Here is an 18,037-nt window from a genome sequence, read left to right as displayed (position 1 = left end):
ACTCAGTCCAAATATGTGTACTCTATTCTCCATGGTTACCTGTCCATGGGTCACATGCTATTTCAAAGATACAAGGAAGTTTCTCAAACAAAAGCACAATCATAGGAAGACAGTCTAGTACAATAAAAAGATACGACATTAGGAGCCAGAAGACCCAACTTGTAATTCCCACTCTGCCATCACTCACAGGAAGATTTGAAGGAGTTACTGTGGGCCTCAGTTTCTTCATCTAGAAAATAAACACTTTGGACCAGATGATCTCTGAGGGACCTTCCTGTTTCAATATTCTATTATAGGTCATATGAACTTATGAATGTTTTATAAGTTTACAAGGAGCATGGCTATAAATTACTGGGCTTTGGTAATCTTTTAGAATAACTCAAGTGACAGTTTTGCAAGACGACATATTTTACTTGAAGATAAGCCTTTCAGGACCTTGAATAAAGGAAATGCCTGTTCAACCTACAATCACAGCGTAGGAGGATGATCTTTTAGGGGACTTGGCTAACTCTTCTTGCATATTATCTATCTGACCATTTTCTAGGGCAGGAATTCTTCAGCTTCGTTTTCTTATAGTCCAAGATGTCTCCAATTATCTCAAAGGGGTCTCAGAAAATTATTTTTAAATTCTCACCACATAATTCATCGAAACTCCTGGGTTCTACAGAGAGGTACAAGGGTGAAATGGAAAGAGCATTGGACTTGTAGTCAGGAGACCTGAACCTTATGACCACTTCACCTATCTGAGACTCATTTTCCTTCTCTATAAAATGGGGATAATTATACTTCCACTGTCTACCTGACAGATTATTTAGAAGAAACATTTGGCAAGCCTTAAAGCACTATTGAAACGTGAGCTTTTATTATTATTGCTCGGGACGCTAGCCTCCACCTTCTTTTCTGTATCTCCAATTATGTAAAAGACTGGTGACCATGGAGCATAGTTCTTAATGGAATCTGTGTCTTGTGCTATAAAGCTGAAGAAGCTTTTTGCATTCATTTCTTTGCTAACCCTTTAAATACAATCATCTGGAACTCTAGGGTCCTGGGAAGTGGCATGCTATAATTGCCAACAAAAGATAACTAGTAAGGATAAGAAGGTTTCTCCCCCCAGTGAAAAGAGGCTGACTGAAAGCCGCTAGAAAAGTAATAGACAATTCCGGGCCTCTTTCCAGAGTTCTGGTAGTCCTCTATCTTCAAGGGCTGATTGCCTTCCAACTGTGTATATCTCCCTGGATAGCAATACCTGTTGGGATCCCTCCTCTTGTCTTATATTCCTTTATGTAAGTCTGTCTGCCTTGCTTTACATAATCGGTGTGTTCCTGCAAAGATGTGTGAATTTTTAACTCTATTGTCAGTGCACTAGGGGAGATCATGATTTTAAAGAATCCTGACCTGAATTCTTTTGTAATGCAAAAGAATCCACTAACTAGCCTTCCAACCTTGAAAATTGTCTGTATCTTGTATGTGTTTGTTAGGCACTATACTAAGTGCTAGAGATACAAAGTTTCTTCTGCCTTTTGACCAAATGGTGATCTTGGGAATTTTGGAGAGAATTTGGATTTTTTCATAGGCGTTCTAGCGGTGTCCCTAGAATAGCAGTCACTGGCAGTAATATCTTTATTGGGAGCAGACTAGCCAAACTAGACACCCTGAAAAAAAAGCAGCTGCAAGACTCTACTAGACTCATACACTTGACACTTACTAGCTGTGTGACCCTGGGCAAGTCACTTAACCCCAATTGCCTAAAATAAATAAATAAAGACTCTACTAGAAGCCCATCAGAAAAGTTACATCTTGGCTAAGGGGAAGTTCATAAGCCCTTTGGTACACGGGGTCTAAGCTTGAGCCCACTTGCCCCTGGATTGTGTACATACTTGTGGGAGAATATATCGCATACTTTTGGAGCAGCTTTTTATACCAGTTGTTCTTACTAGACCACCTTAGTGAACACCCCTTTCTAAAAGCTAATTAAGTCTGGCTGACTAATTGATATCAACAGATAATCATGGAAGGGGAAAGAACTATACCAGTGGGGGCTCATGAGTTAAACTACTAGGAAAAAAACCCCCAACCCTTCAGGACCCTCAGTGGAGAAGAAGCAGCTGAGCTCTGGGGACCTTATCTGTTAATGCAAGTCAGGGTTAGGAGTAAGAGCCCAAAGACTGCACTACATGAGTATATACTCAAATGTGAATCTGGGATCTCATCTCTTTGGGAGTTCCTTTCAGTGATGCATATGACAGCCCACCCGTGCCTGCTCATCTTGGGCAACTCTTGTCCAGATACTCCCACAAGTTCACCACAGAAGGTCCACTCAACATTCTAGGGACCTTGCTTATTTTCTCCCAACATAATGTGGGTACCAGGAGAGCACTCTGGCCATTCACTTGTTATCCCTCATTCACACGACACAAGGAGCTAGCCCATCTTCTCTTTCTGTATACTCTCCTCTGCTTTAATGTACATCTACAATTCTTTTATATAATATACATATATATTATGCTCTTTTATGTAACATAAACATATATACAGATTAAATACCAAATAAAAGAAGTTAGCTAAAACTAAGGTAGTTTGGGAAGGAGGGCACTAGCATTTGAGGGATCAGCTTGGCTTTGTGGAGGTGGTCCTGAAACTGGGTCTTGAAGGAAGTGAGTAATTCTGCAAGGTGGAGATGAGGAAGGAATGTATTCCAGGGATGGGAGATGACCAAGATGGAGTGCTAAGTGTGACAGAGAGAAGGCCAGTCTGGGAAAGGGAATCATGAAGCTAAAAAGACAGGTTGGGACCAAGTTGTGAAGAACTTTGAGCAGAGGAGTTTTCATTTTATCCTAGAGCCAAGAAGGAACCACTGGAGTTTCTTGGAATGGGGAATGGAATGGTCAGATCTGTACCACTTGTGTGGATGATTGGAGTGGAAAGAGACTAGGGGTGGGTGACCTATTAGGAGACCTTGCAAGAGATAATTGGGTCCTAAACTGAAGTGATGATTGTGTTAGGAGTGAAAGGGGCAGATTTGATAGATGTTTCAGAGGTAGAAGAAGCAAGATTTGACAACTGTTAGAATATGTGGGATGAGGGAGAATGAGAAGTTGAGGATGACTCCTCAAATCCTCAACAAGTTACAAACCCAGGAGAGTGAATAATGGTTGTGTCCTCAACAGAAATAGGAAAATGCAGTCAAGGGGAGAGTATTGGGGGCAGGGGGAGACAATGAGCTCTGTTTGGGACATGTTGAGTTTAAGATGCCTTCAGATATCAAATTCTTTTAACATGAGCCACACATAAGCTAACAAAGCTTTTACTAAGATGTTATGCAGTCATCATGGTCAATTCAGTGGTCCTCCAGGCTCTCGGAAAGAATAGGAAATTCCAGCCTAGTGAAAAGGGAAACATAGATTAGCTGTAACTTGGCAGTGAAAACTTGTTGTCTGCGGGTGCCATCATATAAAAGATTACAGGGAATAGGCATAAGCCTAAATGAAGTCCAGTTATTTTCAAAACAGCCAATACAAACAGCTTCCTCTTTTTTCTCCTATTTGAGTAGTACTGTGTGACTATTTTTATACTGACCGATAGTCTCCTCAACTGGGCTGGGAGTTTGTGGGTTACAGGTTATGAGTTGGACAGTTCAACCTGCTGCTCAAGTAGTAAATGATTCCTGTACTGTAAGGCCAACTGGGAAGCCACGCCCCCTTCAGGAAACTGAAGAAAACACTCGAAAGGAAATCGTGAGGCCCAATATCAACCCATGCGAAAAGGGAGGAGATTGTGTTTTGTTTTTGTGAGAACTGCAGAGCGATTCCTTCATGACATATATAGCTGTGCTAACAGCTGGAGTAAGGTATAACTACCCTGTTCCTAATAGTGTTCAGCACTGGAGGGGGAGGTGGGCATGGGGTTGGGTAGATGTCACTCTTCCTATTTCTTTTTCATCAAGTGTATTCAGACTCCTTTGCATGGTCTTCAAGGCTCTCTAAAATCTACCTTTCTAAGCCTTATCGTATGTCACTCTCCTCTATGTTGTCTATGCTCCAGTCAATTGGACAACTCTTCCCTCTGAACATACCCAAGCTCTCCCTTCTCAAAGCCTCTCTGCTCACACTTCCCTGTGGTAGGAATGTTCTCCCTTCTTATCTTTGTCCACTGAATGCCTATCCACATTTTAAAGATCAATGCAAATGCCATCTTATCCAAAAAGTTTTCCCTAATGTCTTTACTGGTAATGACTTTCTTCTTTATATGTCACATACCTTTGTAATGTGCTTATCATGTAACATGAATCCAAACAAATCCAATAACATGCGTTAAGTGTCTACTATGTTCAAGGCTTTGTGCTGGGCCCTAGGGATGCTATGACAAAATGAAAACCAATCCCTGACCCCAAGCAGTTTACATTCTTCTGGTGGAATATTGTTATCTATGTGTCCCCTTACAAAACTCTAATTTTCAAGAGGACAGGGAATATGTCTTCTCAAGATTTGCCTCTCTCCCAGCACTCAGGCACCCAGCTGTTGGTTTCCAAGTCTCTATAGTGGATTTGATATCTAAGCTACCATCAAAGTCTTATCAATTGCTGTGTATTTTGTATCCAGTACTCAGGGAGGTGCCAGAATTGTAAAACCAATTGCTCTTGGGCAAGTAGGATAATTGTTCCCTATTTTAAAAATTTTAAAGGAAAAATTATGTTCCTGGGTAAAATGAATGCCAGGTAAAAGCAAATGAGAAAAAAAGTCCACAAGAAATCCACAATTCAGAGAAAATCTTATGTAACTGGCATAAAGGCAGGATTCTTCCTCTTGTTTCTTGGTCAGTGAAAGTTTTAGCCATCTTGTTCAAAGCAGGAGTGATCCTGAGATTTCTGTTCTTAACCCTCCCCCCTCCCCAAGCTAGCTTCACCTTCCAGGTATTTAACCAATGTAAGGGTGGGGTGGGTATCAGAGCATTTCACCCTGTTTTCAGGTGATGTTTACAAACAAACCCTTGGTCCCACACTGTAAGACTCTAGCCTCAAGGCCAGTTTTTAACCTAAAAATCATAGAATGTCAGTGCTAAAGAAGACCTTAGGGTCATATAGTCCATTCTCATAAAGGAGGACACAGACCCAAAGATGGGCAGTGAATTAATATAATAGAATATCAGGTCTAGAAGAGACCCTACAGCTAGATTATTTAACACAACCCCCCAAGCATCCTGAAGAGGAGGAACCCGAAACCAGGGGAGGGGAAGGGATTTAGGATGGCAGAATGTCGGGTCTAGAATGGGATACTCCATGTCTGACTCCCTCATTTTACATAGGAGAACAAGGAGATCCTGAAAGGGGAGGTCACACCTGCACTTAGCTAGTGACCTCTGCAAAGGCTAGAGGATCTCATAATTGGGAAAAATGAGGTGCCCTCACCTGGCTTTGCAAGACTTGCCTCCCTGGGATATCTATGTGTTTTAATGGGAAGGCTTCAGTGTTGCTTCAACCCCTGTCCTTGGGCAGATGTTCTTTCAAAACTCTTCCCTGGGCCAGCTCTCAAGCTTTCTTTACACAGCTCCAGGAAAGTCAACTTGCCTTCTGGCAGATTTATAGATAGAGGCTGAAAAGTGAGAAAGTCAGGAGGCCAGCTACACCGCTCCCAGCCTAGTAACCCGGATTTCCCTCTGGGGGCAGGGGTGCGTGTGTGTGTGTGTGTGTGTGTGTGTGTGTGTGTGTGTGTGTGTGAATTTTTAACTAAGGGAATTTCTCCCCTTTTCCTAACTAGAAGCTGGTCCCCCCACCCAGAAAAGGAGAAAGTTCTCCCGCCCACATTTAAGGAATAACAATAGCCAAATGGGAGGATTCTCTCTAAGGAGCATAATACAAGAAGAGTTAGATTCCTTCTTCGTGCACTTTTTATCCACAGAAGTTAGAATGGTCTAGTTTGGGTTCACTTAGGAAATGAAATAACCATAAAGACATCAATAGTAGAATTGGCCAGTAGAGGTAGGTCTGTCTGTCTCTCTCTCTCTGTGTCTCACTCTCTCCTTCCTCCCTGTCTTCTCCCTCCCCACTTTCTAGGCTTTTACTCTTTGCTATTGTGACCCATCCACTCCCTCCCTAAATGGATAATTTCTAGTTTCCCAGGGGACATCTGATTCTTACAAGAGTGAGAAGGGACTTGAAAAGAGGGAGAGAGAGGGAGAGAGAGAGGGAGGAGAGGGAGGAGAGAGAGAGAGAGAGAGAGAGAGAGAGAGAGAGAGAGAGAGAGAGAGAGAGAGAGAGAGAGAGAGAGAGAGAGAGAGAGAGAGAGAGAGACTTCTCCTTTAAGGCTGGAGCAGCTTCTCAGTTTGTTCGTGTGCTTGTGCGTGGGGGGTGGGGGGTGTGGTGTGTACTGTGTCTCCTCCTCTTTGAGTGACACAGCAGTGAGAAATGCCTATCAGTAACTTAAACCCCAGAAACTCCACCTTCTGAGCGGGGAGGCTGTGGGCTGATGGAAATGTAGTGAACAGATTGAGACAGACAGTGAATCATTAGCAAACTGCAACGCCAGAATGAACTTGTCTGGAACCTAAGAGGAGAAAGGGGGGAAGGGGGTGGGGGCACGCAATCAGCCAGTCCCTTTATCGGGGTTTGCAGCTGGGGGTTTTGTCACATACAAAGCCAAAGTGGAACTAAAAGCTGGTGGATCACCAGTTCAAGATGCTGCTGGTTTCTCAGCTGATAGAAGCACCGCGGATGGAGCCCCACATTACGGTAAGGAGCTTGGGAGCATTCAGAATGAATAAGCATCAGAAAAGTACTGGCTGTTGAAATAATTCCCAGTAGCGACTTTTACCAAGGCTCCCTTTCCCCCCTCATTTATTATGTTTTGAATTACTGATCACCAGTTGGGGAAGGGGCGGGGGGAGGGGGAAAGGCTCTAAAGTTTGATCAGAGCCTGACTGCAAAAGTAGTCTACCTAGGGATGTCTTTAGTGGGTTCACCTGCAAGCCTCTCCGCTAGTTATTTGCTCTTGGGTGTGGGGGTATCGAGGTAGTTAGGTCCAGCAGACCCTTAAACCTGCTGCCGAGCCTCTTCTCCCTCCGGGAAATTTCTTCCCCATTATGCTAACTGTCGAAAATGGTGGTTAAATTCAGGTGATTCCAGCAATCGAGTAAGTGGGGACAGAGCGAGGACTTTCTCGAGGAAGCAGATCAAGTGCAATGCCTAGTTATCTCAACTAGAGTCTGGATTCAGTTCTGTGCCTGTTGGGGAGGGCAGGTGCCGCACTGGAGGCTAGAGGCTGAAACCTGCTCAGCCCCCCCGCCCCACTGTACAGTTCAAATCAGCAAGTGTCTCCTAGCCCCTATGTATGGCTATTACTCTACCCTCCACGCCCCCTCCCCTCTTCTTTCTCGGAAAGGCAGCCCCGGGCAGGGCTCTCCCTCCGCCAGCCTGGCTCACCAGAGAACCCCACTAAAGGCTCAAGTGACCCTAGTTCGATCTTTGCCAGTCTGGCGGTGGGGTTCGGAGTACGGGAAGCTCCCCCCCCCAAGCTACTTTTGCTGCTGTTAGGCTCGTACATTGTTCTCAGATGCAGTATAGCTGAAAATAGCCTGGGATAGCAATAGATACTGCCCAATTTTTATCCTAGATTAAATGCTGACTGAACAGACACTAATAGGATTAGACTACCAATAAACTTAGCCCTTGAAGTCGTGATTTCCCTGTGTAAACAGAAGGCTGCCCAACGGTTGCTTTTCGCTGAATTCTTGGGGTTTTGAGATGGAAACTTCGCTCAGACAGAGGTGACCAAATGCAAGCCGTTGGGAGTGGGGGAAGACTTCGGGTATACAGTCAGGCCAGGAATGGGTCCTAAAAGGGGGATCAGGTGAATCAGAAAGAAGCGAATCGTTGGCACTGTTTTATCTTTAAAAAAAAATTTTTTTAAAAAACCAAACAAACGAACGAACAACCCCGGCTATTTTCGGTCAGCGCAAGCAGGTTAATGGATAGTGTTTAGAAGCGAGAGCAAAGCATACGGAACACAGCAATATTTGAACAAAAGACGTAGCAAAGTCTCCCGGAGCCCGAGTTATTCTGGAAGAGTTTAGGGGGGAGGGGGCTACAGTTTTTGGCTCCGAGCCCTTGAAGGGAATGTAGAGCCGAGTGGACCCCAGTAAGCGCAGATGAAGCTCCCTGGGAAATCTCCAGACTAGGAGTGAGAGCCTGTGCCCAGCTCCAGCTTTCTCACCCTGTGATTAGGAGCTGGGGTGAGACAGCCCCTATGTAAACAAGTCCCTGGTTGACTCGTTTCGCGATCTCCATTGTAGCTGGGAAGATTCCTGCTGCCACTGATGTTGCCTCCGGGGCCCCTGACTTATTTTTACGAATATCTGGGCCAGGGGGAGCAATGCATCCCACCCCGCACCTTCCCTTTTAAGCCGTCTCTACCTCCACCCACAGCTTGGCACTCACAACGAAGACTGAAGCAGGGAACGAGGCTAGCATGGATCACTGGGGTTTAGGACCTTGGAAGATCAATGAGCCCAACATTTGGGTGCTGATCACTGGTCCCGGGGAGAAGCCGTAGTCCTGGCAAAGTGCCAGGCCAGGGGCTGCTCCCCAGTTTCCTTAGAGATGTTGCCTGGGCAGTAGGCTAAGAGTGACGGTACCTACCGCCTTTCCTATTCGAAGGGCTCAAGGCTCAGGGCTCCTAGGAGGCAGGCACTTTTTTTTTGCTTAGTTTTTTTTCGATTCCCTCCTCTCCCCCCCCCCCTTGCCCTTCTGAACAATCTGTTTAATAAAAAGCCCCTTTGTTTCCCAGGAGGTTGTAGTGAGGGGAAGGGGGGAGGCGGCAGGGGGTGGTTGTCTAGAAGTGGCTTCTGAGACGCTCCAGGGTGTGTGTGTGTGTGTGTGTGTGTGTGTGTGTGTGTGTGTGTGTGTCTGGAGACCATTTCACAGGAGCCCCCTAGCACGGTCCAGGGAAATTCGTGAGGCTCACTGTTAGATACTGAGCATGTCAGTTTCCTCCGTTTCTCCCAGTACAGTTGGCACAACACCTTTAACCCAAACGGGCACCCTATCGTGGCCCTGAAGCGAGCTGCCTCGCCAGTAGGGGGCACTGATCCTGCTCGCTATGGCTCTAGCGCACTGCTAGGAGGCCCGAGTGCTTTTTCAAAACTAATCCGATCCTCTCCCTCCTCCTTCTTCCCCTCCCCCCGCCCTTCTTGTAGGCGAGCTTCTGTAGCAGAACACTGTCTTTTCGCCGGCCCCGGTTTTAGAGAAATATCTTGTGCGTGTCTCTTGGTGGAACAAGGCGGTGCGGTGCTTTCCCTCGCCTTCCCTGCCTGGACCCGAGCAACTACCCTTGACCAGTGCCAGAGCTGCTGCCACACTGATAGCTCGGATGCCTCCTCACTCTCCTTCCCCCCTCTTTCCCTGGGTTTGTCCCTACTTGGATTTCAAACTCCCCAAGGGCTTTCTTTGGAGGGAATCGTGTGACCGTCCCATGTTCTTTACACCTGCCTCTCCCCCGCCCCCGCCCCCAGCTGACTGTATAAGACAAGGTTAGGGAGCAACTTGAGTAAAAGAGGCACTTTGTAATCCGTGCTGTATTCGACCCGAGATGCGAACCCACTCTTCAGGAAGTGTTTGTTGAAGGGAAGCCTGACAATAAGAATAAGTGACCAATAAGAAGAAGGGGGCGGTAGTCAGAACTCCGAGAGGTTGGCTTGGCTCTGACCGAGGGAAGAATCCAGTGCTTAGCATGCCCCGCCCCCCCGGGTCTGCCCCCGCCCCCGCCCCTGCCCCCTCTTTCTCCAGTTTCATCCCATGGAAACATTGCTGCTATCTGCTCCCTCCCATGGCTCCCCCATTCCTCTCTTCACTCCCTGTCCTCCCCTCCGCCTCCCTCCACCCCTTTTCTCATTCCTGGAAGATGGTTAGAATAGTGGTAGCTGGACACTTCCCCAGCCTGAGAGAAGTTCCAGAGACCCCACAGCCAGGCCCCTAAAACTCCAAGGGAATGATAGAAGTGTGAAACCCCGGGCTGCACCTGGGACTCCTCGCTTTTGCTTTTCCTTTCTGGAGCAAGAGGATGGGGCCATAAAGCTGTTGATGTGAGCTAGAGAACATATGGTACCTCGGCGAGGGAGGCGCTGGAGTGGCCTTGAACCTGCCCCTCTCTCTGCCCCACTCTATACTGCCAGGCCGAGGAGCTAAGTGGCCTCTTCCCCTTAAAGGGGCACGCCACCTTGCTCCCGAAGCCTCGAGTTTGCAGAGGAAATAACTTTTCCCCCTTTGAGAAAATCCTATTGCCTCGCCCTGTTGATTTGGAAGCTCCTGAATGGCTCACTCCTCTCCCCGTTCCCTGTATGCTGCCGCCTCTGGGTATGTGCGGAATCCCAGCATCTCCTTAAACATCCAGGCCAGGATGCTGTTTTTCCCTGGGAATGTAGGCAGTTGGGTTGTTGACAGGGAGAGATTCAGGGGCTTGTCAGGAAGTCTGTGGTTCTCCTAAAGGACTTGAGCTGACTCCTCATCCCCTTGAAGGAGGGGGGAAAAAAGGTTAAGAGAACAGTAGCTTTGTTTCTTCTAGCATCTCCTTAACTTACAAATCATCCCCTCCTTCCGGCTGTGCCCATTTTCAGTGATTCTTGTTTGGGAGGGGGAAAGACAGTTTGGGGTTGGAGGAGAAGGGTGGCGGAAGAGACAAGGAAACTCCATGTTAGGAAAGCATTAGCAAAGGGTGACTTCTAATGTTTTCCTGCCACTGACGCTGAGAGTGACACAGATGTGTGGGCTGAAACAGGAACGTCACTGAATTTTTAAACTGAACCAGGAAATAGCCTGTTGCTCAGGGAAGAAAAATAAATGCAGCCCATGTCAAGGTGGGAGACTGAAAGCTAACCGCAGTAATCCCCTGGTAGCCCAGAGCGTATTTAATGCCCCCCACCCCCACCCCAAGACTGATAAAAAACCACCTTCTAGTTGAGGCAGAGCATTTCAAGTGCTGAAATGCACCTGGTTGTAAGTCACCGCTTAGAAATCCTTTAGAAACTTGAGTACGGGGGCGGGGAGGGAAGGGGGGAAGAGAGAGAGAGAGAGAGAGAGAGAGAGAGAGAGAGAGAAGAGAGAGAGAGAGAGAGAGACAGAGAGAGAGACAGAGAGACAGAGAGAGACAGAGACAGAGAGACAGAGAGAGACAGAGACAGAGAGACAGAGACAGAGAGAGAGAGAGAGAGAGACAGAGACAGAGAGAGAGAGAGACCGAGACAGAGAGACCGAGACAGAGACAGAGAGACAGACAGAGAGACAGAGACAGAGAGAGAGAGAAATTAGCTTCAGGCAGCGAGGTTTTGGACTCAAAACACTTAGATTATCAGGACTTCTCCATTTGTCGTGAGCCCTACTCGCCTTACACACTGTGTAAATTGTAAAGCCTCTTTATAATTGGGGGGAGGGCGGCTTTTTTTTTCTTTCTGCTGCTGTGGTGTAATTAAAGGGCATTGGATTGGCATCTAGGTTGTCGTCTTGGCCCTGACACCAGGCAACTACATAACTCTGGACAAGGCATTTCATTTACTCCGAGCTTGTTTCCTCATTTGTAAAATAAAGGGATTTGAACCATTCAGTTGAGTTCCACAAACATTTAGGCACCTGTACAGTGCTAGGTACTGGAGACCCACAAACAAAAACAAAAAAACCGCAACAATACTGAAAATGTCCCCAACTTCAAGGAGTTTGCATTCTCCCAGAAGATACACCATGTACACAACATGTATATTGCAAGTAAATACAAAATAATTTCTCGAGCATTAACAGCTGGGAGGAGGGGCTTAGGAAGGCTGCTTCCGAGCTGAGTTGGGAAGGAAGCTGCCTCAGTCTTTACAACTCTAACATTCAGGCCATCTATGAATGAAATCAACATTTTCATAGCTTTTGAAATCTTTTTTTTTTTTACTGGAGATACTATGACCTAGCTAAATGGAAACTCTGGTAGGGATTGAAGAGAGGAAATGCAAATTTGCAGCAAGTTTCAGCAGCAAAGTAGGAAAATGTAAAGTTTTCATCATACTTCTTTAAAATTCTGACTTGTGGCATATGAACTTCCTTGATCAGTTTTTCCTATAATGGTTTAACCAGTAACCAATTGGTAAGTTTACCAATTCAAATCATCACAATCATTTTAAATTAATTGCCTATTTCTAAGAGAAAAAAAACATTTCCATATGACAGATTTGTTTTCCATTTATTTAAGCAACAATTGAAAGAATAAAGTGCTCATTCTCCACTCCCTGTTCAGACAAGGGTATCTGAACTCAATGCTAGATCATATCTTGTAGTGTGGCTTGGTGTGTGTGTGTGTTGTTTCAATACATTTTATTGATGCCTTTGTTTTTACATCACCATCATTTCACACTCCAAAGCCTGAATCCTCCCTTGTGAGAAAAGAAAACACACACACACACACACACACACACACACACACAAAACCAATTAAACAAAAATACCTGATGCAAAATCTTATCTGACAGTGTACAAAATATTCTGTCCTAGCAGTCCCCCACCTCTCTTTTTCAAGGAAGGAGCTACGTTTCTCCTCCAGCCCTTCCTTCATTGGTTTTTCCCATTACTCTGAGTTCAACTTCCTTTTGGCCAATCTTTTCATTTACGTTTTGCTGTAATTGTGGATGTTGTTTTCTTGGTTCTGTTGATTTGGCTTTGCATCTGTTCATATACAAATCTTCCTAAGACATAATCAGTTCTTCCTCTTTGTTACTTCTTGTTTCACAGTAATGCTCGCCTGTGTTCATATACCATAGTTCTTTCAGCCATTTCCCAATTGTGTGTGTATGTGTGTTTAATGACATCTCAAACTTTAGGGAACTCAAGGCCATGCAAGGTTTTGCCAATTGCCCTGCTTTATATGAATATTGATTGGAAGGGGGCTGGGGACGTATGTTCTGAAGAAGGAGCTTTTATCCCCCTGAGTTCTTTAGCAATTATCTTGCTGCCATAAATGTTGATACACACAGAATGGATGTAACTAAAAAATCTCCTTAGCCAAGCAGAAAAGGCTGACTGTTTGTTGGAGCAGAGAGAATGCTGAGAGTGTGAATAGACAAACCCATATGTCGCTGGTGCGCAAGATAAATGATGGCCGAACAGGAGTCGGTTACTATGGATCAGCACAATAAACCCATTCCCATCATACACCTCTCTTAATATACCAGCTTCAATGCCATTGAGGGGTAACCTAGGTAGCACCAGTCAACTGTAAGTTTTTCAAGTATTCTCTTACACATCTCAAAGCACGGTTGGAATACGGTTCTGATTTTTCCAACAGTAAGTCCCTAAAAGTCTGTGGGGACTTTGAGGAGAAAACTGCAGTGAAGTGAATGAACTGGAAAGAACTGAATGCAAATGCTTATCTTGTTTAACACCTGTAAAAGGAGCAGAGCAAAAGAGAGCCTTAAGTAGGGCTTCCAAGGAAAACTAGCCTGAACTTGAAGAAGTAACTTGCATTTATATAGTATTTACATAGAGTATTGTTCATCATACAGTCAACTAACTCGGAGCTATTGAAGTGGGGGGGGGGAGAGAATTTGGGAGGGGGGGCCGACAGAGGAGAGAATAGAAAAATCAGCTAGTTGATTTATATTTTTTCTTCCTTGCTTCTCACAGCCCTTTCCATCTCTTCAGAGATTCATTTTACAACTTTCATCTTCCCCACCCCAAATATGACCTCCAAGTAATTTCCAAAGCAACCAGTTCAGATGTTACATACCAAAGCATATCCCTTGAAGGTTTTGCATTGAGTGAGAATGATCTGGAAGAAGCAGATAAATTTTGAAAACTTATACCTTTTCCCAATGTTGCTTCAGGAAAAAGACTACAGAAAGTTTCTGGTTAGGGGACAGGGAGAGTAAAATTTCATTTTTGCTAGGCCGCTCACTCTTTCTGGAAGTTTGCTCTGGTGAACTTTCAGTGGTCTGTCTCATCAGAGCTTTTTGATGGTTAAAAAAAAAAGAAAAGAAAAAAAGAAGCGCACACAGTTGTTTAAGAAACCTTGAATAGGGAGCCCCTAATTCTTTCCAGCAAAGTAGAGAAGCCATCTATGGGTTGTTTGAAACTTGGAATGGAGTTTCCCATACAAGCAATAGAAACTATTTCAACTCTACCCAAACATCATGTGTAACTATGAGTTACCATGTGTTTCTGTGAGAAAATCGCTTTTTTTGTGACGAGAGATAGAGGGGCCTGGTGGCAGCTTACAAGGTCTTTGGTGGTGAGATGGAGGGTTTAATACTCCAGAGTATCAGTCCATTCAACTTAAAGAAAATGTCTATCATACAGGAAGGTATATTTCTACATCAATTCTCAAATGTTTGAATTAGGGACTCTGGACTCTCTCTTCTGAATTGTCTAAGGAGGGGAAGTCCTTAACAGTAGCCCCTTATTAGATTGCCAGAGGGTATGGTGGAAAGAGCCCTAACCTTGGAGTCAAAAGACTGTGGTTTTGAGACTGCACCTCCATGATTTACCTGGGTACAAATCTCTTTACCTCTCTCCACTTCAGTGTCCTCATTCTGTAAAATGGGGATAATCCCTACCTACCTCCTTCCTGTTCCTTTGCTGTATTATTCACTTGTTATCGTTAGTTAACTTCACACCCCTCCACTAGACTGGGAGCTCCTTGAAGGAGCAAAGAGGAACTTCGTTTAACAAACTTGTAATAATAATTGATTTTTCTATAGACCTTCAGTGTTTGCAAAGCACTTTTCCATGTACTATGATCCTCACAATAACCCTGTGAGGTAAGCAGTAGGCATCGTTAGCCTCATTTATTACAGCTGAAAAAAAATGAAGCTCAGCAGTTTTTTATTTCATAAGTTGATTTAGAGCTAAGGGGATGGACGGTTCATCTCATCTGGCCCCTCATTTTATGGAGGCTCAGTCAGGTAAGTAAAGTGACCTGCCCGTGGTCACACAGCTAGAGCAGAAGTGGCAGAGAATTCAAATCCTTTAAAACTCCCAATCCATCACTCTTTCCATTGCACTTCTTTGTATTTTCTGTGGAGAATTATGAATAGTATGAACTCAATATTTGTTCACAATCTCCAATCATAAGATATAAATTGAAGACCCAATAAAAGGTTATAAAAACGCTCAAATTCAATTTTACTATAATTGCAACTTGGACAGGGCTGGGTTTTTTTCCCTTTTTCCAAGAATACCTGGTGACCAAAAGGCCATAGCAACCCCCACATGTCTCTTGAATTCAGGAAGAGACAGCTGGAGTTTCAGACTGTTACAGTCATGCTATGGATTGACCTCAGCAGGGGAGGTTGTTAACTGTGTTATTGTTTCATTCTGTGTCACTCAATCTATTGAGTGGATTTGGTGTTTAGAACCCAGGGAATCCACTTTCCTACTCTGTCCACCTTTGGAGGTAATGTATAATCCTTTGGAGAATGGAGGATGGAAAAAAGCCAGCTTCAGTTTTGTGTGGCAAGGCTAAAGCTTTGGGTAATCTCCTCCACACTGCTTTGGGGTCTTTTTTTCCCCTGAAAAATAAAAATAAAAAACAATTGTGAGACTTTTAACAAACTTGTCTCCATGATAGAGTTTGTACCTGATATCCCAGTGTATGACAGATGGATATATAATGTTAAAGAAAATCTTTTTTTTAGGGGGGGGAAGGGGGAGTTGGATTTTGTTCTCAACAGTGCTGGAAACTTGAAGGCATGTGCCATCAGTATTGAAAGTCACTGCCTCCCTGGGGAGATACTAAAAAGTCTGTAAGCCCACAAATATTTGGGGGGTATTTCTCCATTTGCAGATGCTCACACCCAGTCTCAAAAGTCTCCATTTCTTTCGCCTCCTCCCCATTTAGTTTGTCCATCACACAGGGTCATCTTGAGAAAATTGCTTTGCAAACCTTTTTTTTTTTTTTTGGTTAGGCAATGGGGTTCAGTGACTTGCCCAGGGTCATACAGCTAGTAAGTGTGATGTGTCTGAGGCCAGATTTGAACTCAGGTCCTCCTGAATTCAGGGCCAGTTGCTCTATCCGCTGTGCCACCGAGCTGCCCCCTGCAAACCTTAAAATGTTATATGAATGAGTTGTTGTTTATTGTTTATTAACATGTCCCCCACCTATTTCAGGGGCTGTGCTAGGGCCAAATTCCTGCCTATGGCTCTTATGTGGGGAGGCCAGGTTTAGAAACACCTGTGAAATCCGTTGGGAAGGGAGGACATTGGCCCTTGACAGGTGGTTTAGTCTTGGTGATGTGAGAGAATAATAATGATACTAAATGTAGCAGAAGCCTAGCTCTCCTGGGGACAGAATAGAATAGAATTTGGAATCTTCCTGTAATGTAATCCTCCCTTTATGAATTTGGCCTTTCCTTTTTTTTAACACTTACGGCAGCAGAGGGGCATGTTGGATTCAGAATTGGAAGTTTATGGGTTAGTTGTAGAATGCGTACTGTAATTTAAAACTAGTTTGAAGGCAATTATTCTGGGGGCCTAGACATGAGTGCTTCAGAAAAGACTCTAGCTTGTCTTTTTTTTTTTTTTTAAGTTGCTGTCTGGAGCCCCAGCAAGGAAGGCCCATTCACGGTGGCCAGTACCATGTAGGGGCCGAAAATGTCTGAGCGTGCATTTTTAAAAGGTGATTTCATTGTTAACATTGGCTTCTGGAAACAGCAATCGATTTTTTAACAGGAAGTTAAGACTTCTAAGTTGCCAGTCTCAGGTGCTTCATTCTGAATAACTGGCATGCTTGATGCCATGTTTTGTGAAGAGGACCCAGCATTTCTAAGCTGCTTGTCTGTCAGAGATTAATTTAACCTCTAATTACTACATTTTCTTCACAGTTTGCTGCACATGAGCACATTCTAACAAAAGCACTGAGAAATATGCCATTTGACTTACCACTACTCTGAAATTAATTTGGGGAGATGGAGTCAAATCTGACGCACTCAATGTTGCCAGAACTGTGCTGCTATTGGAATTAGAAGTGAATAATCAAGTTGCTTCCAGTGAGATCACAGTGGCAAGATCTTGTTAACTGTAGACGTCATGGTAGAAGTGAACCCTAAGGGGGAACTGTACAGTAGAAAGGAGACACCTCAGCTGCTGCTCTCAGACAGCAGCCCAAATGGGCCACACACATGCCTTTATCATCTGTTGTTCTCCGAGAACTCTGGGTGGTAGGCTAAGACTCAAGACCTTCTTCTCAATTTGTACCATTGCCAAGCCCTTTTAAATTGGAGCCCTCCAAGTTTCTGACACTTAAGGACAGCTGGCATTTCTCAGGCACTTTAAAGTTGGCAGTGTGTTTTACAAATGTACAATCTCCATTGAGTTTCACGACAGCCCTGCAAAGAAGGTATTGCAGGTATTTCAAAAATGAGGAAACTGAGGCACAGAGGAGTAATAACGTGACTTGGAAGGCAGTATGATATAGTGTTTAAAAAAAACTGGCTGTGGAGGCAAGCCTTGTGTTCAAATTCTACCCCAAACATTTACCATCTCTGTGACCTTGGACAAGTCACTTTCCCTTTCTGACCTTGTTTTCTCATTTATAAAATGAAGAGTCAGACAAGATGGCCTCTGAGGTCCTCTGCAGCTTTGGCTCTAAGATCTTGTGACTTGCCCATGGTCACACAGCTAGGAAGTGCTCCACGTGACATTCAAGCACAGGTCTCTTTGACACCAAGTCCAGCAGAGGCCAGGCTGTGTGTCTGAGAATCTGTCCCTTAGGCACCAATTTCATTGAATCTCCCAGCAATCTGATCTCTAAGGGGGCTGTGAATGAGTATGGAGGGGAGGGAGATGAGTGAATTTCATTTGACTGTGGTTTTTTAGGTAGACTTTGCATCACTAGAAGAAGGTCCCTTTCCCCTATTATATATCCATCTGTCATACATTGGGATGTCAGGTACAAACTTAGGTGATTCCTAAAATCCAGAGTAATAGGCCATTCCTTCATTAACATTATGGAGAAATCTGGCCATTCTGGATGCTGCACTGCCCCTGAGTCCTCCAACAGTAGCAGGTAAACAGGGGACCCCGGAG

General features: G+C 44.6%; 1 protein-coding gene across 4 annotated transcripts in view; it reads left to right on the top strand.

Moving 5' to 3' along the window:
* Nucleotides 1–6,492: 6,492 nt before the first annotated feature.
* The window catches only part of MAMLD1 (mastermind like domain containing 1), a 129,286-nt gene continuing 117,741 nt past the window's right edge, over nt 6,493–18,037 (top strand). For 3 of the 4 annotated variants that reach the window (XM_020975057.2, XM_020975060.2, XM_020975059.2), the window contains exon 1: nt 6,494–6,724. In XM_020975057.2, coding sequence (XP_020830716.1) covers nt 6,671–6,724 — 54 coding nt within the window. In that variant the 5' untranslated portion in view covers nt 6,494–6,670. Of the gene's footprint in view, nt 6,725–18,037 lie in introns of all 4 variants that reach the window. The other variant, XM_020975058.2, reaches the window with a different exon arrangement.

The sequence above is a fragment of the Phascolarctos cinereus genome, unplaced genomic scaffold (assembly GCF_003287225.1).
Source record: "Phascolarctos cinereus isolate Bilbo 61053 unplaced genomic scaffold, phaCin_HiC Scaffold_8;HRSCAF=390, whole genome shotgun sequence".
NCBI classification, from domain to species: Eukaryota; Metazoa; Chordata; class Mammalia; order Diprotodontia; family Phascolarctidae; genus Phascolarctos; species Phascolarctos cinereus.
This window is presented reverse-complemented; position numbering and strand designations above follow the sequence as displayed.